At 38.3% G+C, this 27,405-nt stretch overlaps 1 protein-coding gene across 1 annotated transcript in view; it reads right to left on the reverse strand.

The window, feature by feature from the left end:
• The window catches only part of fam172a (family with sequence similarity 172 member A), a 158,432-nt gene that overhangs the window by 33,110 nt on the left and 97,917 nt on the right, over window positions 1-27,405 (reverse strand). Inside the window, exons 9-10 of the mRNA XM_005803520.2 lie at window positions 18,032-18,148; window positions 9,803-9,887 (exon numbers count right to left, since the gene is read on the reverse strand). Coding sequence (XP_005803577.1) covers window positions 9,803-9,887; window positions 18,032-18,148 — 202 coding nt within the window. The remainder of the gene's footprint in view (window positions 1-9,802; window positions 9,888-18,031; window positions 18,149-27,405) is intronic.

Raw genomic sequence — 27,405 nt, forward strand, 5'->3', positions numbered from 1 at the left:
ACAACAAGACCACAACTTTAAACATAACATGACATAAGAAATCCCTAAAGATCTACAAAGTAATTGACTAGTCACTGCATCAACCCTGACTGGTGTCTCAGTGTTCTGAAAACAAATCTGGTGTTTTTGTGATCCTTGATCTACTAAGTTACAATAACAATAACCGTCTCCAGTGCAGACAATGTTACTGAGTGAAAAATACTTTTTTCAGTACCAATAGGGTGTAGAAAGTCTGTAAATATGATATGATGTATAGCACTTTGAAATGCCTTGCTGCTGAAATGTGCTATACAAATAAAATTTGATTTGATTGATTGATAAAAAGATATGAGGTAAGAAGCTTTTATAAAGGCAATTAATTTTCTAAACTATTTCCAAAATACAGTTCACTGAAATTTCAACAGAGAGACAGAGAGACATAGTCCACATGCTTCATAGCGATAACAAACAGCTTAGTTATACACTGAGCAAAAAGAAAGAAAAAGCTGAACTTTTTATTACATTACATTGGCTCAGATACCAGATCGATTTCAAAGCTGAAAACTTTGCTGACACAGAGGTTGGGGGTCACTTGGGGCTACACAAAGCAGTGACATGCCATGGACGGTCACAGGATATTGGTAGATAAACAACCGGAGCAGGAAAACAGTGTTGAGGATTAGGAGTCATTGCATCAGTGAGGGATCAGCACAGCCTATCTCATTAGTTCCTGGCACAATAAGCAAAGAAACCGTCTAAGCACTTTCTGCTTCCTAGGCCACAAACAAGTCATTATTACACCTTTGTATTGCTTTTCATTTTCAAAATAAAATATTTTCTTCTTCTGCTTTCATATTTCTCACCTAGTTACATTAGTTTAGTGGGTGATTCTACATTTCTAAGCAATATTCAAGCATAAATAGGTTATATTTCTAAGCACCAAAAACAATGCTTTGCTTTTGTATTAGTAATGTTCAAAGTAGACTTTTCTTATTTTTTATAATCGCTATCAAAGGGTAGGGTTAGGGTATAATACAATAATACAGGGGATAAAAAAATATGTAATAATGTGATCAATGATATTTACCTGTAGACTGTATAAATTTGACTAAATGTTTAGCCTTATCTGAGCATTCAATATTCAAATTTGAAAATATTTTATTAATCCCAAAGGGTAATTAAATGTTACGGTAGATAATAAATTGAAATTCTTCAAAGAGTTACTATTGTAGATAGTGATGGCTGTTGGCAGGAACAATCTCTTGCAGCAGTCTGTATTACAGCAAATTTGAAGAAGCCACTCACTGAAGATACTCTGTTTCCCTAGGCTCATGAAGAGGATAGCAGGGTTGTCCATAATTTTCTTGATTTTATGAAGAATACTTCTTTGCATCATCGTCTCCAGTGGTTTCACAGTTGACCCGAAAACAGAACCAGCCTTCTTTACCGAGTAAGTCGCTACTGGAGAGTAATCTCTTCAGCACCTTCCTGATGTGGGTTGTCAGGGAAAACAGCGCTATAGTCATTAATGACTGATGGGTGAGTTTTCTTTGGTACCAGAAGCAGGCAAGACATCTTCCACAACAACGTAATATTCTCTAGGGTCAAGCTAAGGTTGAAGAGGTGCTTCAGAATCCCACAGAGCTGTTCTGCACAGGCCTTCAGGACTGTGGGGCAGACACTAGAGCCCTGACCTGCAGTCTTGTTCTGATTCAGTCTTCCAGCTGCTTCTACACCTGACTTCTAGATACAGAAAAGTGGGAAGGGGAGGCAAAGGGAGCAGCAGCATCTCCTGCCATCGTAGTGATTTTAAATTCCAATGAATTTAAAATAGAGCCCAAAACCTCTTAGTAGAACATTTCAACAAAAACCTTTACTATCCCTTAACATACTACTTTCTGCTTCACATTTTCAGCCCAAGTACTTTGAATAGGCCTATACATTCCAGTCATATTGTGCTATCCTGCAATTCAGTTGACAAGTGTTTGTTTTAAAGAAGAAGAAATGGCAGACAAAACCAACCACCATCACCTAATTTTTTTAAGATTATTATCTTGCCAACAGTCTTTGTGGCAGTAAAGATTACTAGCAAAGAGACTCTTGCATGCCAGTGACAATTGGGAAAGACAAGATGTGATTTCTTAATGAGCGGATAAAGACATAGGAAAGATATGGGATAAAGACAGCAGCTAAACTCATAATAGTAGTTTATGTTCTAGCACTCACGGTGTTTCTCTGGGATTATTGGATTAATTGCACACCAGGGAGTGCATTTAAAAACAGTTCACACCCACAAAAAGCATGCATATTATTCAGGGCTATTACTTTGGCACTATGTCAACACCCTAAAACTATCCACAATTCCACAACAAATGGGATTAAAAACATGCTAGTAAGCTTTCAGGTTGCCATCGACGCCCTTGATTACTACTTCTGTGAGGTTGTACATACATGATGTGCATGTTACTTTTCTCAGTAGTCGTTGCATGTCAAGCTCAGAGGGCAGATTAGAGCATGTATCGACTCAATGAGAAGAGGCCATATGGGCAAATGCGATCCATGTCCATGGAGCACTAATCTGGGGATGCCCTCCGAGCGACTAAAGATGGACACTACATGCAGAAGTTAAGAGGCTTGAGGATTGCAAAGCAGCAGGTGGCCAGCTCTGCTGTACCTTGCATAGGAGCGCCCCCATCTGACCCAGATTACTGATGGAGGATATAGACTTGACCATGCAAGAAGGTTTTAAACATTTTCATGCCAAGCAGTAAATTGAAGCTATATGTGAAACTCTTTCAAAGTTTACAGTATAGATGACCACTGATTGGTAGGTTATCTTAAAGTCACACTTTAATAGAAACAGGCTGAACATACAGAATGACAGAAAAGCTACAGTGCATGGAAAATATATCAATTTGGGTACAACTAAGTCTATTTGGAGAATTGTCGACCGGGGTTCCAGTCTTCTTGAAATACATCTCTTTCACTTCAAGTTCAGTTATAGTGTTCACTCAAATTATTATTTTGTTTTAAAGGATTTTTTCTGCTTTTCTTTATTAGGTAGTGAATGGACAGTAAAGCAGGTTGTGAGAGAGGGGGAATACATGCGGCAAAGGTCAACACTTCAACCATGATAGCCGCGTTGAGGACTGAGACCTCTGTACATGGATTGCGTGTGTTACCCCTGCACCACTGCCAAATGAAAGTTCTTTCTCGAACTTTCACTTGACTTTAGTTATGGACTTTGACTGGGTCACTCAAATAAATATGCTCTGATTTTAATTAGCAAAGTAGCTCTGCTTATATGTTATGGGTTATTGTCCTTTGGACGGTAGACTGCCACCGTTGCATCTTTTACAGCCTCCAAATGTTTTTTCTTAGATTTTTGACTTACATCTAAGTGTATTGTTCTTTCTATCCACTCTGATGAGCTTCCATGCCTCTGCTGCAGAACATTATATCCACCACATGATGCTACAAGCACAGATGCTATGGGGGGAGGAGGAGGGGGGGTTCAGCAGAGAAATGTGAAGTTTTAGCCTTCTGGTATATTTAGTTTTTTCCACAGTGGTTAAAAAGTTAAAATGTGGTCTCATCTGACCAGAGCACCTTCTTAAACATGTTTGCTATGTCCTCTATTTGGCTTGTGGTAAACAGCAAAAGGGCGTTCTTGTAGTCTTGTTTCAACAATGACTTTTTTTCTTGGCATTGCTTCTAATAAAGCAACTCCTCCAGAATTACTGAGAGCCTCCTGGCAACTCTGATAAATGCTCTTTTTGCTAGCCCTGTCTGCTATGGAGACAGACAAGTCTTGGTAGGTTTTTGCCGTAACATAACTGTTTATATTCTAACCCTTCTTTAAACTTCACCACCACCCTGAGATGTCTGCTATGTTCCTTGGTCTTCATAATGCTGTTTCTTTAACAAACCTCTGAGCCCTGCAAAAAACTATTTTTAAGCTAATATTAAAGTCGGACAAACTAAATGACACATGAATAAAATTTTTGGAACCGGGGGTGTGCCGTGGTGGCGTAGGGGTTAGCGCGGCCCACATTTGGAGGCCCTAAGTCCTCGACGCGGCTGTCGTGGGTTCGATTCCCGGACCCGGCAACATTTACTGCATGTCTTCCCCCCTCTCTTTCCCCCTTTCCTGTCACCCTACTTCATGAAAAGGGACTCTAGAGCCCACAAAAATACCCCCTGGAGGGGTTAAAAAAAAAAAATAAAAGATTTTTGGAACCAGATTTTATTGAGGGATATCAAAGTATAACAGGCTTGCCAAGGTTTTCTGATTTTGATTTGGAAGAAAATAAAAACAACAACTGAACCTTTTCTGTCTGCTTCACAACTGCATGATACTTTGTGTTGGTCAGAAATTTCAATAAAATAGCTACATGTTTGTAGTTATATGACAAAATGTAAAAAGGTGGCAAAATTGGAGGACTTAATAAAGAGTGAAAACAAAATAGACCTCAAGGGCATATCTGGCACTAAGATGGTAATTGGATTAAAAAAGCCCAATACACTTTGGAAAATTGTACAAGTGTTTCACTGAACGTTGCTGAACTTTCATGTACTGATCAAAAGTTTTGGAATGCTTTATGCTTTTTTATGCTATTTTTTTGCCTGCAATGCTGGTTTGAGTTTGACTCACATTTGGAAACACAATGTTCTGTAAAAAAGGTTTACATGGTGCAGGGGTGAAATAAAAAACACACTGTTTCCCAGACACATCTCTAGTTATAATTAAGATAGCTCAACCACCATAAAAAATAATATAGCAAAATCTGATAAAATGCAAAATGATTAACAGTTTGAAGCTGCTTATTGATGCAAAATTAATGATTAACAGTCACATTTAAGAGGCAGGCAGTGGAAGGGCAAAGCCAATGTTTTTTTTGTTTGTCTTTTTTAAGAAAGTACTATACTTTTTCAGAAGCTCCCTTTTTGGTTGTAATACGGAAATGGGATTTTAATTTGTGTTATTTTCACTTTAGACCTAAATATTAATATTGTGATCATATACATTTTTTAATCAAAAGTAATTATAAACTAAACCCTTATTACCCCACAAAATTAGAGACAACTATTTCTATTAGCTTCACCAAGTCTGGAATCCTTGACGTGAGCTCTCTCCACATTATTATGATTTGGTCTGCAACTAATGTGACCCAGACAAAAGCATGAGACGGCCTCAGTGAATCCAGGTCGAAGGTTAAAGAATAGTTTGCCGGAGTTTATCTACGTATTTCCTGCAACATTAGCTGAACATGAGTTGGCTGAGCTGAGAAAACATTGAAATACATACAAAAACACAGACAACACATGCACATATTTGCAAGTGATCTTCTACCGAGACAGCCAACTTCCACCACATCAAGCTGAAAAAACAGTGGTGGGAGGACATGAGATTCATCCGAGTGAGCCTAGATTTCCTTTTAAAGCGTTAAACACCCATCAGATGTGTGGGGGGACGTGCGTGTGTGTGTGTGTGTGTGTAGTGATGAGGTGCAGACAGCTAGAGTGTTTCATGGTCAGCAATGCGTGGATCAGGGAGGTGAGTGTCACAGTCTAAATGAACCTAGAGCAGGATAGAGCCCATGGAATGGCAGCGCATGTGTCAACACATTTTTTCTTTAATAGAAGCCACTCCCTTTGGTCTCTGCTGTGATGTGGCAGATTGCTAAGTACATTTGCAGATACACTGGCTGTAGGAAAAGAAAAGAGTAAAATCAGCTCCCAGTACATCACAGAAAAAAAGAGATTGTAATTCCTAAAGATTGGATAAGTTTTGTAGCTACCACTTTTAATTTTTCTGAACAAGATCAGTAAGTCTAAATAAAATCCTAACTATCATTATAGAAAATATTCAGAAATGCAAACCAATGTAAAATAACAAAGGGACATATCAACTTATGTTGTGACAGGTGAAAACAGAAGGGAGTCCCTTTCTGCAGTCCATTATGGTTAATTGCAGTTTTAAGCGATATTGCTTGTAGGAGAGCAGGGACAGTAATTAAAGTACAGGTAAGACATTAACTTACTTTTGTTAGTCATTAATCAGTGTTTACATTCAGAGAGCTCTCCCTTTGTAATTAATAATCAGCTTGGACAATGAATAATCACCTAAGAGGAAGTGATTTGTAGGTGTGTTGGCGTGCGTGTGTGTGTGCGTGTGCGTTTCTGTATGTGCGTGTTATTAGCAAAGGGGTTTTCCCACCTTTGAAACAGCAGACTCTGTGATCAAGCAGCCCACCAAAAAAGATCATAACCCAAAACATTCTCACTGCTGTACACAGCACAATGCCTTCTTTATTCTGTAATTATTTATCTAAAAAAATGAATAAATTCCAAAGCGTTAGTAATATAAAAATATTGCTTTACTACTTTCTTCCAACCAAACACATTTTACTAACATTTTTAACTGTATTTAATATAATTTGTTTTATTTGAACAATAATGCACTTTAAGCTGATTGTTCTGGAACTGAACTAGATTTAGCTGGTCAATCCAGCTTACCTTGATTTGCTTACCTTTTTGCATGAAGTATACTGAGATGACATTTGGGGATTTGTATGATGCAAATAAATTGAACCGAAACCAAAATAAAAAAAAAAATACAGTATAACTTCTTTGTCATTATCTAAATAAACACACACTGGGATGATGTAAACCAACATTATTCCAGTTGTACACACACTCCTAATATTCCTGACACATTCAAGAAAAACAGGTAAAACAATGTCCTAATTCCACCGTGTCATATTTAACCTGAGCTCAACATGCCGCTTACTGATAAAATACCACTAGTGTGACAGGTCAGTGCCAAATGCTAAAGCACTGATCTTGACAAGATAAAATTATTTTACTTGATGTAATAAAGAGGAAAATAAAATAAAACCACATAAGACATAGTCAAGACTTAAACAGAAATTAATATGTCTTGGAAATGGTATAGAAAAAACACTGCATTATGTTTAAATATTGTGCAGGTTAAATACGCAATTGAACTTCATACTTGAAAGTCAGATTTTCTAAGTTCCTTGAAAGAAATACAAGCCAGTCACAAGAAGCCAGATTTCTGACTGCGAAATATGAGAGGCAGATAGACCCAAAAAGTTTGAGGAAGAGAAGAATAAGAATAGAAAAAAATAATGCCCACACTGCAAATAAAGCAAAAGGAGGGCTGATCCTTTATCCCATTTTTCCATGATGCTGCATGACCAATAGAAGTTGAATACTTTGCTAGCCCACAGACATTTTAGCGTGGGTCTGACTGAACATATGCCATTCTCCACACCAGCCCCAGACTTGCCTCAGGCCCAGCTCTGCCTGGCTACACACAAGAGCAGTAGTTCACATTGTGATGTGAACCCTGGATATGTGTGCATGCATGTTGGGCATGACAGCAAGGATTCACTGGTTTATTTTCTGTTACTGAGAGGCTTTATCTTTAGCCCCAATTACCAGCACTTACACATACACACAGGCAAACACCATGGCAACCGAGACAACAGCAGCCATGGTGGCATTTGGCTTGACTGAAATTCTGCTCCACGATGCCCTGACAGCCTTCCCTCAACCCTCTCTCAACCTTGTCACCTCTGTTGCTCTGCTGTAACTCTCACCACAATGGTCGCTGCCTGTGAACCTGCCAGGCTGCCAAGGACACAAAGATGACTGAGGCAACCTTTGACATCAGAAGCTGCCACCAAAAGACCAGAGACAAGCTGAGTTGGCAGCTCTCTTAGCAGGCTAGAGACCCAGATCTTTTCAGCCCAGTTAAAGTAGCAGGAGTCAACATAGCACAAGTCAATAGTGCACACATACCAAAACGATAATGTGTCAAACAGCTCTGTGTTTGGACAATGTTAGGCACGGCAAAAGTTTTAAAATTGGTGACCTCGGTACTTTGGCTGTACCGCAGCTGTCATTTGACTGACAGCAGTCGCTGAGAAGAGGCCGAAGTCAGGAGAGTAAAAGAAAATGACATTTGGACATGAAATAAAGCAGTGATTTTGTTCTGAAAGCTAGGTGACATTTCAAGGAGCTGATTCACTGGTAGATGTTCAGGCCAACCACCCACACTGCTTCATGTGGAACAAGCCATTTTCAGTTAAAGAGATGAGATAGCAATGTTAAGAGATGTACTCGCAGACATATGGGGCATGTGTAAGCTGACCTATACATTCACTATGATGTCAGTGAGCAGCTTTGAAGGGAATAAAATCACAAGGTATGAACCTCCGAAGCGGCAATGGAAATGAGAGGTGAGAGAGGAATGCACAGTCCCCTGCAAAAGTATTCATACCCTTTAGACCTTTTCACATTTTGCTTGGTTACACCCATACATTTCAATGCATTTTATTGAGGGTTTACATGATACAAAGAGGTCTGAGTTTTAAGAAGTTTTTACATATTAAGTTCTGAAAAATGTGTCTCACTCTTCTACAGTTGCAGTCTTTTCGTATGGGTCACATTTTACAATCAAAGACAGAAATTGTTACCCATTCTACCTTTGAGAAAAGCTCAAGCCCAGCCAGATTGGATGGAGAATGTTTGTGAACAGCACTTTTCAAGTCTAATCACACAGATTCTCAAGGGGATGCTGTTCTGGACAGTGACTCGGTCATTTGAACATATCATTATGGTGTGATCTAAACTATTTTATTATAGGCTTGTCGGTTTAAGTGGACAACCACATACAGACCAAAAGTGGCTGGATGGAAATTAACTAGGCACTTTCAGATTTCTATTTTTTTCACTATGAACAGCTTTCTGTCCACTTTCCAAACATGGAATTGTTTGTGTTGGTCCATTATCTGAAATCCACACAAATCCATTGAATTTTATGGTTATTATGTGACAAAATGTGAGGCAAGATATTCCAAGTTTCCCAGGTATCTGTGGGTAGGTACATATTTAACAAGTGGTGACTCAAAACATTATTTTAAAAGTGCCTTGAAATACATAACATATATACTGTTTTCTTTTTTAAAGTCTGAGTCTTCTCTTTGTTTCTCAGTGTGTGCATATCTAAATGTGCGTCACTCTTCAAACAACATCACAATCATCATCTCTTATCAACAGTCATGTTGAGGATTACAGCTTTCCTCCCTAATCCTACATTAAGGACACATTCTCATGATGGACATGACATCATCAAGGCCAGTGAACTGCAGTGAGGGCACAGGGACAGAAGGCCAAACACTGCAGGAGAGGATTAATGAATATAGGAGGCAGAGTGGATGATGAAAAAGACAAGACAAAGAAGTCGGAAATAGAACTGAACTTGCACTGAAAGTTTATGTAAGAAAATCTTTGTGTATTCATGTTTTAAAATAGCATGAAAGCTTAGAATGCTTGAGTCTGATTGACAATGATTGCTTTCAATCAGTGCTAAGTTGGCGGTATGCAGATTGATTTACTTAACACACAAACACACGTGCAAATAAAAAAATATTACTATTACAATAGGCACAGTTAAACTCAAGTCTATTCATACCACTTGAAGATTTAAGTTCAATAACCTTTCTTGTATTCATCAAAATAAAACCCAGACAGCTGTGTTGAGGATTAATAGCAAACACACAAGCAGTGCTTACGCTTACTCTATTTCTAAACTTTACATTATTTTTCATTATTTAAAATTAATTATATCCATATCAACAATTAATGGAAAAACTTCACCGTTTGACAATATTCAAACTTTAAAGTATTAAGTTCTTTACTTGATCCAATAACGCCAACAATATTGCAGAGTTCAGGCTTTGAAAGACGTGATTGTTGAAGAGTGTGTAGATACAGAATACCAGATTATTACCTGCAGAAACTCTAGGGCAGTCTGGCAACATGGGCTCAAGCTGTGTGTCCAGTGGCTCGGGACTCGATACCCAGTTACAACAGCACTGTAGGAAACAAATACATCAAAACATATATCATAACGTTTACTCTTGAGTATATTATTATTATGACAAAAGGACAGAGGACAACTACAGTTTCCTAAAGATTCAACATACAAATAGATGTAAACTGCAATCAATATTTACTTAAATCAGTAATAGTAAAAGAGACAATGTAAAAACTAAAATGGTAAAGAAAAGCTCTGTAATGTTGACCATGTAAGAGAAACAACAGAAGGCACAGCAGAAGAGAAAAAGGAACAGGTGGGCAAAAAAAATAAATAAATAAATAAGCGTGCAAAAGAATTGAGTATGAACGGTGGGGGAAGAGGAGACAAAGACAAGAACAAGCAATTAAAAGCTCTGTGACATGCTGCTAAGACAGCTTGACGTTTGTTTGCAGTGGAGAACTGAGGCCTTCTACTATGGCTGATCACTGGGCGCCCTGGAGGGAGAGGGTGTCTGCCCCGCTTGCTGACCCATAACCCCCTGCAAACACCCCAACTCTTCTCAAACCCCTTGTGGTTGACAACTCCACTGTCAGAAAGGGAGGAAGACCTCTTTATCTGCTGTTGCTGTCTTCATCCATCTTGTGTATCGCTCCTAGTTTATATGTGCTGCCTCACACTGGGGTGTTTCACACATACAAAGTTTGAATCTGATGCTCTTTCAGTAAAATGTATCAATCCTTGAGAACAGAGAACTTTACCTTTTGCTCTAGTTTTGAGTTTTCATTGACTGGGTCAGTGGATGAGAACACATCAAACTGTGTTTGTCTCTTTTGGCTCTGCAGTGTGGACTGGTATGCTCTGGTTCATAGGGTTAGAACAAAAACAAGGGAATAGGGGAAACGAGACAGGGAGGCTGAGAAGGAATGCTTAGAGAAGACGCTCCCCTAGATAAGATAAAAGTTCAACAGAAGAAAGAAAAAATGTAAAGAGATTAGAATGTGCAGCTGGCGTCCTTCTGATTCACTGCTTATCTGCCCTTGTTTACTTTCACCCTGGCCCCCTGACAGCCATTACTGTGTAGAGCATGCTTGTGTGTGCGTAAAGGTTTCTGTGTGTGGGTCAGTGACTTCATTTCGGGGGAGGGTCTCCCACAAAGATGCGTTGTGATCCCTTCAAACTCAAATACACAGAAAAAAAGGCACACGTGCTTCTGAATTCTCCTTCTAACCCACAGACTTCCAAGGTGATTGAGAAGTTGGACAAATTTGCAATACTTCTCGTGCTATAACCTCTAACAGACACTGCGGTATGTGAATAGTTGATTCATACAAATCAACTGAAAACAAAAACAAAACCACATTATTTCAAAAGCTTGCTGAAGATTAGAAAATGTTTAGGGAGAGATAGTGGCTCCCATAATACAAGTTTTGCTTTGAAGAGTAGTTCCATCAGTCCAAGGTTTACAAAACTCTCAGGATTTCAAAACAAGTGAAATGCTTGTGAAAAGTATCAGACTCAAGAAAGAAGTTAAAGTCAATGATGTCCATTTAAACAAAAATGTCCAATTAAAATAAGACCACACAGAGGTGCACGTGTAGAAAGTGAACCCCAGAATCTCATCACTGCAAGTACAGGCAGAACTGCTGCTGCTAGTGCCAAAACCGCACATGCAAGATCTTAGAGGGATTGTCACAATTTTATTGCACCAGGAAAAGTCAATTTCTCAAACAAACCTGTAAATGTGTTGTACAGGCAGAACAATGCAAATGGCGTTCTTACAGTAACATGGTTAATGCAGAGCAAGAGCAAATTTCACTATTTCAGAGTTTGTGAAGTGTAGTTATGCTTAAGTTATGGTATATGTTTTCTGTGTTATAAAAGGGATAGTTTCTTCATGTTGATTCATCTTTGAGTCCTGTACCACATCAAAGAGTTTGGAGATAATATCACACATTCGGTCTGAAAGTATAAGAACAAACATTCAGAGACAGAATGAACAGTGTTACTGAAAAGGAAGAAACTGACCACTGCAAAGTAAAAGTTTATTTCTGATTTTTACTTATTTTACATTTTTGACATGTTTTCAATGATGAACTGAGAAAGTATAAAGGCATCAGTTATGCTGTGTGCTTGTCTACATGTGTTTGCTATGTTTTAAAATAAAAATATTACAGAGAGAAAGTGACTTGAATTATTTCTATAACTTCTGTACCAGGTAAAACATCAGTCTTTTGCCATCAACAGCTTGAAGAATCTGTTCTACACCAAAGTAGCTACTGTAGACCGATGATGAAATACGTAACCTTTTCATGTAGAAATATAAAATCTCTAAAACCGAGTAGATTAGCATTTTTTTTAAAACAATAACATAATGTTCTAGAATTACTTGACTTATTTTTTATTGAATTAAAATGATTTGGGAACTTTTTTAATTAAAAAAAGGAAAGGAGGTATCAAAAAAGGCCCTCTTGAATCGAGTCCATCGTGTTTCATTCATTCCTTTGGTCACATAAATCAAACACAACTGTATTTGGAGAGGATATAGAAAAAGTAAAGCCACAAAGGTTGAAGAAAGATCAGTGAAGAGATGAAAGGGGAAACACGGGAGGCAGCTGGGGGCTTTAGTACTGGAAGAAGATGAAAAGTCATCTTGGTAAACAGTGGCATATTGTGTATTTTTAGATCTTTTGCTTTGCCCTAGATGTGCTCTCCTCTGAGTCTGAGTTTGAGGTCAGAGCTGTGTGGAGCAGCACAGAAGCAGTGGGGCTCCTTGACTGCTACATCAAGTGTCTCATTGTATCTTCTTTAATTCATTCAGTTTGTCTGGAGGAAGATGTCAGCTGGGCTGTGGCGCAGTGGGCTGAAGGCGACTGGAGAGGGAGAGAAGGAGGGGAGTCTTTCAAAGGGCCCTCCTCCATCCCTTACAACTCCGCTATCACCACCAATGGAGACATGGAGGTTTGGCTCTGAATAGATTTGTCAAGGCAACAACACACATGTGCATACAAACTCTTGATTAAATAGACACACACATACATGCACAAACACACACAGACGCACGGAGCACAAAGCCCCTGAGCTGTGGGAGACCACAGGCATAACAGCCTTCATATAAAGGCAAGGCCTGCTGGCTGGGATTAGAGAAGGGTGACATGACAATCGCATGGCACATCACATCGGCTGTCTCTGATGCATGGCATCATCACTTCAAGCTGCTCGTCTACCGATCATTCCTTGCGTTCAACTAATCGACAAAACAGAAACAAATAGGTAGATAGATAGATAGATACGGCTTTTCCCACAACTATGTAGCTCTGCGTATGTTTCTCTCTATGTTTTATATAGTTCCACGATTTCCACAGCATTTTAAATGTGGACAGAATTGCAAAGTTAGATGAAACTCCCCCCACCTGCTCCCAAACTCCCTGAGAAATGAATTTATTGTACACATTTAAGCATGGGTTATTAAAGTTTACCAAGGTTTTGAAAAGTTTACAGTTCAAACCTGCTAAATAGTCCCATCATACGTTTCCTAAGGTTACGCAATCATTACAATCACAAGCATGAGAAAGATAGTGAGTTCTCTGCTGTCTCTTTCGCCACCTGTTTCTGCACACTGATGTTTAGGTGTCCGAAGGATAGCTAGCACACTCATTCTTTCTTTTCTGCAATGACACCACTTTTGGGGAAAAAAAGAAAAAAAAAAGGCTTCTAAATTAAAGCAGTAGTATTCATTTTTGAAAACCTATAATATTCAAAGCAACAAGAAATTTAAATCTACTAAAACATTCAGCTCATTGTTGCTTTTTTCAATATCTGCATTTTTAAATTAAATTCAAAATAAATTAGTATGCATAATACCACTGCAACCTTATTAAGTGAGTTTGAAAAATTGTTGATTTTCTGTCTTACATAGAAGCAGTTTGATCTTATGGATATTGGTGGTAATTTTTTGTAATTACTGTGTAACTCAATTTTATTATTTTGCAAGAATTTCATTCCAAGCCATGCAAACAAGCCACATATTCTTCTAAAAATAAATAGGACATATTCAAATTACTCTTTATTTCCTAATTGTTTTTTTATTGTATCAATGGTATTACTAAAATATATGTTTAATTTGCACCAAAAATGTTAGACCTAATAGCAACGCCTTAGTTTCTGGTCCATTCATTGGTTGGCTCCCACTTAAATGTGACTTATTCTATAATAAGTCTAAAACTTATTATAGCTATAAGACAAACTGTTTTTTTTTGGTTGTAAAAACAGCTTTCTTCCCCTCCTTTTGAAAATGTGGAAGCAGAGGGTCCATTTTCTCCACTAACCATGCATCTGTTTACAAAACAAACTCTGCATGGCACTTCAGCTTATTCCAGACTATTTGAAGTCTCACAACACCAAGATTTTGGCTTAAACATTTAGATTGAGATAAATCCGTTCCTGTTCAACTAACAGGAACAGGAACAACTTCGAGTTCTGGCAAAAAGTTTACACACAGATTGTATCTGTGTGTGAGATCCACTTCCTGCTTTAGGATACATCTTATACTGGAAGGCATGCTGTTTCTTTTACATTGCCAACAAAAACATACATGCAAACAGGGTTGCCACCAACCACTGCTGTTGGTGTGACTGCCTATATCATCTGAGAAACATCTCTCACTTAAAGCCTTTCCTCATTGGAACATAGCCACAATGTTAAACTCAAGATCAAACTAATCACTTGATAGCAGATAAAATAAATGGATAAAATGTTATCGATAATGATGTCTTAAAACCAGCATGTGAACACAAACAATAACAGACACATACATACAGTTTGTTGAATCCTATTAATTTCTTTTCAATTACACACAATCTATTCTACTCAGTTCCAAGAATGGCGTGTTAACGCTTTCATTCTGAGAGCAAACAGGAAGAAAAACAGTGGCTCAGTGCCCAAAAGTCTTCTAAACTATAGCACACACGACAGCTTTCAAGCAACTACTCAGGAGAAGTTCTTGCTCACTTTCTCTGCGCCTGCCTCTCCCATCTCCTCCAGAAGGTATATAATCTCTGTGGATTAGGATGCTTTATTCTCTTGTTTGTGCGCAAGTGTATATACCAACCACACTCATATATATATATATATATATATATATATATATATATGAGTGTGTGTCTATGTGCTCTGGGCAGGCCACTAGAGTGTGACAGCAGGCCAGCACAGTGACAGGAGACACCTTGGAGACTGTGACAGGCTGCCAGCTGTACACCATCATTCGGATTTCTCTCTCACACTCAATTCTTCTCTCTCCGCTATTCATCTATCTCCACATACATCAGTTTATTCCCTCTCCTCCATCTGTATTCACTCCATTCAGATTGTACCTGTCTTTTTGTTTTTCCTTTTCCACCGCTTTACAATTTCTCAGTGGCAGTCAATGGGATTTAAATAATTGAACACTTCTCACTATTTTTTTTTGTCTTTTTCTGTCAGTCAATGGAGAAATGTTTCTCTCGCTGCCATTTCTTCTTTTGTTTCAGCTTCACTCTGTATTTTATGCTGTTGCTGTGACGTCAGGTGCCCCTTGTCTGACCCATATGGTCTTTGTAACCTGGCTCAGCAGGCACTGATCTCTAAATCCCATCTTCTCTCTTCTCCTCTTCTGATCGCTCCATCCCGCCATCCAACGACCTCTTGAACCCCCAAGGGAGGGAATTATCTCTGTCTGACGAGAACAGAGAAGAACCTAGTTGGTGTGCCCCGACCTCACATGCACCTACTCACATGGGCACCCATATCTATACACCACCTAGAGTGCTACTCCGATTCAATGCTAACGCTTCTCTTGGATATGTCGCGGCTTGAAAGCCGTCCTCCCTGTGTGTGATTCTGTCCATGTGTCTTACAAAGTACTGCTTACATGTTGGATCCAGCTATGTACAAGCTGCTGATACCGCTGTTCTTTTTGGTTTATTTGTCTAGGATTTGCACAAGAAGTCCACAGAGTGTAATGGTAAATAATCACAAGCATCAGCATTCAGAGTATCCATAGAACCCATCAGTCCACGATCAAAGACCAAGGAGCTTTTGATACAACCACTGCCTCATATTAGACTTAGGATTTCTAAGTCCTAGAAAGGAGGGCATTTCTACTGTGCCCTCTAAAGTAGAAATGTCATTTATATTAAAATTTTATATCCAATCACAAGAAAACACACACAAAGAAAAAAATAAGACAACAACGAACCAAATAATTTCAAAAGCTAACTTGAAGCCACCTGTAGGGCAGTGAAGAAGTAGACCCACATATTTGTATTTTCAGTTGTGTTGTTTGGTCACCCTTAAATGTTTCAGGTCAAACAGATATTATTAAAGGAAAATTACCTACCTAATAAATAATTTGAAAAATAGGTTTTCAAATTATACCTAATGTTTCCCATGTTTAATTATTAAATAACTGTTACCAATAATTTTGCTTCAGTTTCAGCTGGTTCAGTTTCTGCAGTAGAATCAAAGTCACTCACACAGGCTTAAAGATCTCAAAAAGCAACACATCATTCCCCGATCTAGATAAATTCAAGTAGTGAAGAGAAAACAAATATATGGTCTCTATCAGTCTGAAAAGTACTCCTATTTCTTAGGTTTCAGGACTACAGCAAACCACAAAGAGAGAGAGAGATTATCCACAAAATGAGAAAATACGAAGCTGAGGTCAACCATATAAAATGTGGCCGACTGTAAGCTACAACAACTAATCCAGGAGTTCACAAACGAACCCAGAACAACATCAAAAGCACTGAAGGCCTCACTTACCTTAGTTATAATTTAATAACAAACAAAAGTGGAAAAAAAAGGAAAAAAAAGGCACCATCCAGATAACTGAATGTGCCTGTTATCAGCTATTCAAACAATTATATCAAAGCATTAACCATGAGATGATTTTATTAAAAGACCATTGGCCTTTTAATAAAATAACTGATAGTACCGCTAAGATGACAATTATATCCAAGCATTAACCATGAGAATATTTAGTGATAATACATACATAATGACCATCATAACATTTCTAAGAAAAATGGGTAAGCTGGCAAGCCTGATCACTATGAAGCACAAAGGTGGTATCAACATGTAGTGGGAGTGTTTTGGTGCAATTCACACAATGGATGGTATTATGAGGAAAGAACATTATGTGGGAATATTCAGGAAACTTCTTAAGATGTCAGCCAGGAACTTAAAGCTTGGGTGTAAAGAAACTTCTACTTGAAAAATTATTTGATGGATACCGCTGGAATATTTAAAAAGTGGCAAGAAAGATCTGATTTCAGCATTTAGACTCATTTAATATCAGACAGGAAGAAAAAAAAAATTCTTTTTGTATAGAATATAGAAATATCTGCTTTCTACTATTAATACCTGAATATATACCATTGGCCTTTTAATAAAGTAACTGATAGTACCGCTAAGATGACAATCCCAAGCTCCTAAAATAGCTTTGTACTCTAGAGGAACAAAATTTGTTAACAAAAATGTTTCTTCGCTTATAATATGTCCTGTTAGGTTTTGGACCCCATCAAGATCTAAAATCAAGCAACCATAGCTCCGTCAAACACAGGTGGACAAAGCTGGAGATGAAATAGTGGAAACAAAAGGCCATGGATATAAAAAGAGAATGTAATACAAAAGCAGGTATGGGGTTAGTGTGTGTGTGTGACAGAGAGAACACATGACATTTGCATCTCCAGCAGCTTTGGTCTTGGCTATTCCTCATCTGTATGTGCATATTGAGTGAGCCCAGGTGATGCATATGGCACAGAGGTCATACCAGAAAGGGCAAATTCTCATATGAAGCCACAAAAAATGCATGCATGCGCGTGCGTTCCATCCTGTTCACTTATCACATGGCCACATCTAAAACAAATTCATGTAAAGCTGTACACACAGACTTGTTATCAGTTACTCATTGAGATGCTCTTAAAGCAGAAGTGGAAACTGGTTATATTTAAAAAAAAAAAAAAGGGGAAGAGATAACACTCCGGTAATAATTGTCCAGGACTTCAAAGGTTTTACTTTAGTGAACGAGTGTTTTATGTGTCTCGTCATTTAAAGCTTAGGGGAAAGATATCATGAATTGTCTCATGCACTTTTCATAGTCTTAATTTTCTTATTAGATTTTCCAAGTGGCTGTATATTTGAGAATGCATTTATTTGTATTACCTGCTGCATCCAGTCCTGTGTCCCTTTGGAGGTCTCCTGATGCCAAATGTTATGTGCAGAGTCAGTGAGAGCCACAGCACACACTCTGTTCTTCACTTGCATTTCCCTTTGATTCATCTGCAAAATAAAAGTAAATTCACCTTGTTAGCCTGGATTTAAGTTTACTCATCACCCATAATGGTATACAGGACACTGCTGTTTAACACATCAATGACAGAGAGCTCAGATGATACTTTTTTAAAAACCAATATACTCTACAGAAACTGAAAATGCTACAAAAAAGTAATCTTCAGAAAAATAAGGATCTGAATACAAATATCTGAATACGCCTTTTCACTGTGGACTCCCAGTAGACCATGCACTGTCAGCTCACTTCTTAAACCACGATGGCTTTTAAGCCAGAGAATACAGATTCAACCTCGTGTATAGCATAATGTTATAGAGGGAAATATGAAAGAACACAGTTCCACTATAGCGTGTCCTTGTCACGTTCTGTGCAAATGTCCTTCCCTGTGCACATTAAAATAACCTGGTCCCCAGTCTTAATACCCTTTACCTTCAGATGTCACAAAGAAAGTGCCGTTCACAAGCCCGTCTTCCTATTCCCTTCTGAATGTCAACACTAAGGAAAATGTCACACAAAGGACTTGTTACCACACTACAATAGTCTTCCCACACCACTGCTCCGACCCCAAGGAGTACCGTAGCCTGGTCTACGGAACAAGCTTTTTCACTTTACCTGGTTTTAAGATAAAATTGGAAGAAAGGGGAACATGATTTGCAACAATAAGTTAACAATCACTTACTGTATATTCTTAGAAACACTGAGACGGACACTGGTGGAATTGAGACGGCAGTAGCGCTTTGAGAATGGGATCAGAGTCTACAGAAATACTGGTCAACAACCAAGCATAGTAAAGGGTTACTGTCAGTGTCATTTAAAATAAAGGGGAAAAAATCATGTCAAATGGACTTATGTTGGCATTCACTGCTTGGATAAATGGGTATGTAGGAAAGAACACCGAGAACCAGATGGCAACCACTCGTCAAGATTTTGGCAGCGCGGTGTGTCATTAGACAAACATTTATTCCTTACCATTAACACTTGTAAGCCACAAAGAGCACAGAGATCACTGGACTTCAGTGGTTTATTTTTAAAAAGCTGAAATGTTTCAAAATAGGATCCTGCCCAAAATAGCGTTATGTCACATTCTTGTCAATATGTTTTGACCTTAAGGTTAAGACTGAACAAGTATTTGAAATACCTGACATAACTCTGTTATATCTAGTATTCTTTTTCTGTTTTTTGTGAAGCCATGAGTTTTGATGTTATTCTATAAAAAGTAATTAGGGATATAACTGAGTTCTTCCAGTCTAGGTTCACATATTGTGGCATTTATGCTGGTTCTAATGCCAAAAAAACCTTTCAATTCTGGCAGCAGATCAGGCACCAACTAAAGAAACTAAAGAATAACTTAATTATATATTGTAAACCAGTGGTATCAAAAAGAGTGCTAAGGTTAAAGAATTCCCCATCACATCTGGGTCTCAAAATAATAAGCAAGGCATTATTTGCCAGACAAAGTCACATGCTTACATCAACTGGATAGCAATTGACAAGTTAGACTTTACCGTGAGATAATCACAATTTAATATTGCGAAATCATATGCAAGATGCAGTTGACCCACTGCTGTTAAATGTCTGAATTGCACAAGTTTTATCATGACTGTTTTAAATATCTCAACAGACATGAACAAATTAAAATAAGAGTTTTGATTTTAGACATAAATTAACTCATCAATGCAGACCATCTGACTGAATAGACTTAAATCAGTGAATTTCATTGAAAAGAACCTAGCAAGGTCGTCAGGTAGGTGCAAAAAAGGATGAATATGACAATGAATAGCTGTAATCAAAATGAAAACCTTGCCACATAAACATGTACCTAGTAACACAAAGAGCTTAAATCTTATTCTCCCGACCAATGTGTGGTTGTAGGCATGTTCTCTGGCAAGACTTGTCCTATGAGAGGAGTCATTTCAATCCTTTAAAAACTTTGCCAAGGTTTTTATCAGCCAAGGTTTTGCTTCATGATGGCTCACTGTTGACTGAACAGCTACATAACTGAGGTCAGAGAGCAGGATAAAGTGAAGTTATTGCCAGTTAAAAACACATTTATGATTTTCTCTCGTCTCAAAATGGCTAGTTCATACTATTAACCTATTACTATTAACCCAAGAATTTTCAGCATACTTCAGATGTATACTGAAAGAGACTGCAATCTGCTGGGTCTACTTTGCATAATTGAGGATACTGCACTGTTTATTAAGTAGGATCAATTCAAATATATGCATGACTGAATGGAAATCATTTTTTGTAAAGTGCCTTGAGATGACATTTGTCAAGTGGTGCTACACAAATAAACTGAATTGAATGTTTTATTAGATTTCCTGTGGTTGGAAGCAGGTTCTAAAGTAAACCTGTGTCGTGTATTTAACAAAGCCAACCAGCCTTGAAAGATATATATCTAATATATCTATCTCTGACTAGATTCTAACATTGAGAACTTGTTAGGCAATGGTAGCAACGCAGCCGTTACGGGCAACAGGTAGTGCATTTTATTTTTATAACAGAGGATTTACATAACACTACTACTGGTGTACTTATGGGTACTGAAATCTTTTTCTTGACATGAGAGAAATGACAAATAACATAAAAAACAGATTTGATTTGTGAGCCTATGCAAAAACAACACTGACCCTTTGAGAGCCTACAAGTGAACCACAGTCAGATGGAATCAGGAGGTTTGCAGAAACATACACTTCTAAAGTAAAGAATGTATGAACAATGACTGGCTGGTAGGATACCCATTAATCCAGTCTTTTTCTGCTGTTTGCTGTTTTCTCCATTTGTGAATGATGGGTTCCATGTGCTTAGCTGGAGTCCTAAAAACTTAAAAAGGGCTTTGTAACTCTTTCCAGACTGATTGAGGCCAGTGGTCTCGTTTCCATTCTGTCCTTGAATTCTTTGGATCTATTTTTTTCTTTTCCCCCCCCAAGTGACAAAATCTGTAGGTTGAAATTTGGCCACAAATGTCTGATCAGTACCAAAGTCAAAGACAACGAAAAACAGGATAAAAACGTGATCTTTTCAACATACAGCTCCATTTGCCTGAAATCAGTTGCTGAATGTCATAAGTATCCAGGAGCTGATATCTATTACCACTTTTTGAAGAATTTCTAAAGAGATTGGCGTTAAATCTTGCTGTTGATGCATTTAAAACTTGTAATTCTTGTTATTGTGTTTTTATGTTTGTCTACAGTGGTTTGCAGTGCATACTTTGCCAGAACCCATGTGCACAGGAGACTTTTAGTCTCAGTGAGCGTTTCTTGGGCAAATAAATGTTACATGAAATGCAATGAAACAGTTTGGTACAATACCTACATTAAAACACAGTTGGCTGTAATAACAGCTGAGGAGTAACAGGTTCAGGAATGCTGTCAGCTGCGTGGCCCTGAACTACTGTAATCTGGACACCCACTGGGTCCCATGTTTTACAAGCCTGAACGACAACTGTGGTTAGCTGTATGCTGAATGTATAATCCAACTTGTACCATAACTTGTAAATATTTAGAACCATGAAGCCACATGATTCCATGTGGATATGACTCTTATCTGTCCTACCCCATGAGTCCTTGAATTATCCTGTAATATTGGAGTTAGACATGTACTGTTATTCAGAAGGTTAAATCTGCTAATTCCTTATGTAACTGTAGACAGCAGCTTTAATAAGAGAAGGAGCCAGCTGTTGTGACCAGTGCTAAACCGGGCAGGGAAAAGGGAGGAGAAACATGTGGAAATACTTGTTGAACCTAAAACCAACACACAGATGTTGAGACATTTGGCAGTTCCTTTTATGCTACAACAGCTTGATATACTGAGTAAAACTCAGGTGGGTGTGTGGGTGTTGGGCAGACGCTAATAAATGGTTTAAAGTGATATGCACAGCAGAACAAAAGGAAACAGCAAGATAGGAGAACAAGAACAAGACTGGGCAACAGACACAGATACTTTTATTAATGTCCATCAGAAATGTTATTTTTCAGTTTTAGCTCATTTTAAAGGCAAACCTAAAAAGGGTTAAACATCAGGGCCATCTTTTAATCAATTTTTGTGTTCATAAAAAGGCACATGGAATTAAGCTATCTTCTTAACCATGCTATTTTAAACAAACTCTCTTGTAATGAATTGAATTTCTTTAGATTACAACTACACATCCATTTTATATTTCGATGCAGCATGATGACAAACTCAAAAATAATAAGGCAGCGTTGAATTCACCCAAACCTCAAATAAATCTAAACTCTACCTGAACTATGAAATCCTTGACCCTGCTAATAAACTCTTTCTGTAATTACTCAGCAGAAGAACTGGTTGCCAAAAACACCCACCCACATGAAAAATTCTGACCCCTGTGATACAAAAGGCTAAATCCAGTTTTTTCCAAGTTCTGTGAAAACATCAGAGGCCATCATTAAGCAATACAGATACATTCAGAAGTAAACTTTACCTAGAAGCCTTACCGTAAACCTGACTTCTCACAAGTCCCATATAGAAGTACACTTTAATTTACAAAGTGTCTTCTACCAATAAAGTCTAGATGTAGAGAATGACATGCAATAGATTGTGTCTGAAGGAAAGAAAGGGAACATTTGGGAACTTAGACAAACTATATACTCATTAAAACGTTTTTTGGCTGCGGCAGTGGTGCATTCAGGTGACCCATGTATGGAGGCCTCAGACCTCGACGCAGCCATCACATGTTTGAGTCCCGGTCTGCTGATCTTTGCCGCATGTCTTCCTCCTCTCTCACAATCTGCTATCCTGTTGCTTCTTTTCATATTTGGTTTTGTGATGTTAAAATCTCAAAGTTAAATGTTTTTTGTTTTTTTTAATTTACTTGAACAATATAAAGCAGCATATACTTGAAAAGTGCAAGGAAGATAAAGCATGGTCTCCAAAATATTAAGCAACTTATATAAAGTCCAGCACACACTTATAGTCCATTTAACGGTGACACTCCTAAATAAAATCCAGTATGACCAATTTTGTCATACTGGATTTTACTGGTGATTTCTGAATTTGCAATTCAGAAATCACAAATTAGAAAACAGATTTGATTTGTGTGTAATTTTAATTCATTATAATGACAGCTCTCCATGAAGGCCTCAAGAGATTTGCAACAGAGAACCAAAGACGAGTAACGAATAAGAGTTCGGGGAAGTTTATCCTGAACATCACATGGAGCACCTCCAAGATGGAGTGTGCACAACTGCAAACCTACCAAGACATAGCTGTCCACCTAAACTGTAAAGGTGAACATTTATCAGAAAAATAGTAAAGAGGTCAATGATAACACTGATACTGCACTTAATGTTATACATACCATCCCCACCAAAATGTGGTGGCAGCATTATTGTATGGCAATGTTTTTCTGCAACAGAAAAAAGGAAAAGCTGGACAGAGTTGGAGGAATTATGGATGGTGCTAAACACAGGCCTGTATAATCTGGTATTGACTGGGCTGAATAAAAGTGTATGCCACACTTTTTAAATTTTTATTTGCAAAGAAATTTACTAACAATGTCACATTACAAGGAGGTTTCCTTTTTCTCCTGCACAAAAGCATCTCCACAGCATGATGCCGCTACAAGTTATGTGCAGTCTATAATTTGAAGTTTGTGGTTGTAACTTGTAAAATTGGTACAAAAGAAAAAAAAATCAGAGAGCATTAATCTTTTTGCAAGTCATTGTTTGAACAATGTTTATTTATGAAGGAAAATAGTTTAAAAAAGCAACAAGACATCATTTAACAGCATGCTAAACTAATCCCTGGTTGAGATAAATACTTAATTTCTTTCCTCTCACTGTGATACTCCCTTGCTCATGACTGCTCCAGTGAAGCTACATCTAAACACCGGTAAAAAAAAAATAAAGACAATTATTTAGGCCTTTGATAATTACATGTCAAAGGCACCAAAAGCCACTAGATAATTGGACAAAAAAATGAATAGCAACCCACAATGGAGTTCCCTGCAGGGAGACAGGCACACTCATTCCTGGAAAGAATGCTGTGCGAGAGAAAAGAGAAACACAGGCAAAGACAGGGAGATGAGAGCTCTTTAAGGGGCCTTGCTTACTGTCAAACAGTCACTGTGAAAAGCCATAATTACACACAGACCAAGTGCAAATAGAGAGGTGCAAAAATTAGGAAAAAAAACTACACAAGAAAACGAGGGAATGACAGAACAAAATGAGTAAAAAATATTCTTAGTGAGAAAGAGTGAAGACTGAGCAGAGGCCAATGAGAAGGAGGAGAGTGTGTGTGTGCAAGAAGCACCCCATGATGATGGCAGTCAGGGACAAGGCTTATAATGTGGCTGCGCCACGCACTGCCAACAGCCACAGATAATCTAGGACTACCCACTGAGCACTGAAGCGCTGCTTAAATATTTGATTGATTAACTGTCCTGTTGCTGCCAGAGAGTAAGAGGAGCACGTCTGAGAAGCCAAGGCGAGTACAGAAGAAAACAAACAAACATGGATGTGGGTGCACACCGGAAGGTTTGAAAACACATGGCACACCAACATGTACACCCCCTGAAATCCCAACACAAGAACAGGGGAAAGGGGCACAAACACAGACTTGTGCTCACTGAAAGCATGTGTGGGCTCTGCAGAGACTGTGGCGAAGGCTAAGAAGCAAGAAAAAAATCACAAATGCCATCTGAAACTCTAACAGGTATTGATTTACATAATATTTTTTTTGTAAATTAATGTGAAAAATAATCATTTAATTATTTTTTTTTAAATTGTGCTATTTTATTTTTCTTAGAAAATTTTGATGGGATTTTTACAGGAACAAGGTTTACGAGTCGTCCCTCTTAGTCTCATCAATCTGCTGACAGTAACTGATATAAAGTCAGAGTTACAGTGCAATATGTTCTGCTACTTTAACTAACCTGTCTGTGACACACACACACACACACACACACGCGTGTGCAAACAAACTACGATCGGGACATCCCTGGCTGTGAAAACACAGGCAGCTGGCCCACCATGCTCCAACACCCTCCACAGGAAGAGACAACACCAGCGCTTCCTGTGGCTTTGAAGCAGCGGCCCCAGGTCTCCTGTTGGTCCCTGGCTTCCTTTGTCTTAACCACAGGAAGGAAGCCCTCTCTAGCACGAGGCCATGGGCCTCCAGGGAGAGACAGGCAGCATGTTTGTGAACGTGCATGTAGTGTTGTGGGAGTGCGTAAAGGTTTTGCTCACTGAGGTCATGTGCATTTACTTGCAGAATTTTTTCCTCTCTGACTCTCCGGTGCACGAACTTTGGTTGCGGCGAGGGAGTGGGGACAACAGGGAAGAGCAAGAGAGAACTGCAATAACTTCCCTTTCTTTTTTCCTCTTTACTTTCATGGCTGCCAAATGTATGATGCAAAGAAGTTGAGAGGAGAGGGGGCAAATAACTAAATTGTGTGCGCAACAGCACTGGACACTTGGTAACAGGAGGTGGTAAGCGAATTCACATGTGTTAAAGCGATTTCTGCGCATACACATACGCAAACCACACATTTTCGTACAAATAGAGTAAGACACACTAAAAATCAGTGGGGGCAGTGAGGAAAAGGAAGGCCAATAAATATTTACTGACACAGCAGAGGTGGAGAATGGTTGTCCACTGGTGGAAACAAAAGGCAGAGGATGAGGAGCGGCATGCCAGGAAGCCTGCCGGCTATGGGCGCTCTGCCCTGACTGTGCCCGCGTGGAAAAACAAGAGGCAGACGGGAAGACGAAACAGGAAGGAGGGATGGAAGGAGAAAGGAAGTAAGGAAGGGAGAGAGTTTTAAGAGAAAAATCCACATAGCTTATATGTAATATACCCCCAAAGAAACATGGTCCTTTAATTAAAAAAAAAAAAATCTGTTGTAGGAGACCAGCATGCAGAATACAGACTGACAAAATGATGAGTTACTTTCTAAGCTCAAAGCACCGTTTAGTGGACATTACAAATAGATGGCCATAAGTCAGAACTTGATCCAAGTTTGTTCATACTGTACAGTGGATCCACATAATACTTGATTGAGGCTGCTCTTGCTTGTTTTACTGCATTCTGGATTTGATCAGAATGTGGTCCTGCTGAGGCAGTAAAGAAGCTCATGTTGCTTTTCTAGCAGTCTTCAGCTTGTCTGCCTTGTTTCTTCTTTTGTCTCTCATTTTCCTCCTGATAATACTCTACAGATTCTCCACCGGGCTTAGGTCAGCCCAGGTTTAATGCCAATCAAGCACTACGTGATACAACAGTTATTAAAAAACATTGTGCACAAAAATGGGTCTTTGGTTCAGGAATACCTTAAAGAAAGGAAATGGGAAAGTACTAGCCAATGTTCTGGAAACATCTGTGTGTGATGGTTCTTGAAGCACAAACTTTAGATGTAGTACAAGTCCTTATGAGTGTCTCTCATACACTTGAATGGATATTTCTACAGAATACTCATGCATACCTCCTTCTAAAAGATTTTTCCTTCCACTTAACTTTCTATTAACATACAACAGTTTGAGAATAGCCATTCTTTTTGAAATGTACCTGTAATAAAGCCACATAACAACTGAGTTTCGCTTTTCAAATTAAAATGTAAAAAATAATTAGGGTTTGATGATTCACGTGTATTCAGAATATCTTTTAAAATTGCAAGCTGCTAGTAGTAGCTGGCATCCTCTCTTCACATATAATCTAATATTGGTCTAGTAAAAGTTTAAAACGTCAACCAGCAAATGTCTAAGATTCCAGTGGGTTTTCCACATGGCTGAAATCTCTCTGTCACAATGGCATTACATTCATATCTTTCAGACCTAATAAACCAAGAGGCCACTCAAACACAGGGCAGCGCATCATAGTTAACTACAACAGAATTTAATTACCGTGCCATTGACATTTGCACAGCAGTAAGTGTTATTAATATGAGCTCACAACAGTTTGATCAATTTACACTGTCACCACAAGGGTTGGCAGTCACCGATTCATTCGCCCTCATTATACCAACGGTATTCCTTTGAAATTCACTGTGAAAAGAAGTTAACAGGCAGAAGGCAAACAACGTTCTGCTGTTTAGATTCAGTAATACCAAAAATCCTCAGAATTATATGATCTAATTAGGCACTGTTCTTAAAGAAAGACTAATTAAAATGTAAATTAATTAAAACCCAATATAATTAAGAAAACTGGTAAAAAAAACAAAAAAACATTTGCCAACCAAATTTTACTCATTCTTTTGAATTTTTTAAGTTAAATTAGCAGCTTTAGTTAACAG

This window comes from Xiphophorus maculatus, chromosome 12 (assembly GCF_002775205.1).
Source record: "Xiphophorus maculatus strain JP 163 A chromosome 12, X_maculatus-5.0-male, whole genome shotgun sequence".
Classification (NCBI taxonomy): Eukaryota; Metazoa; Chordata; class Actinopteri; order Cyprinodontiformes; family Poeciliidae; genus Xiphophorus; species Xiphophorus maculatus.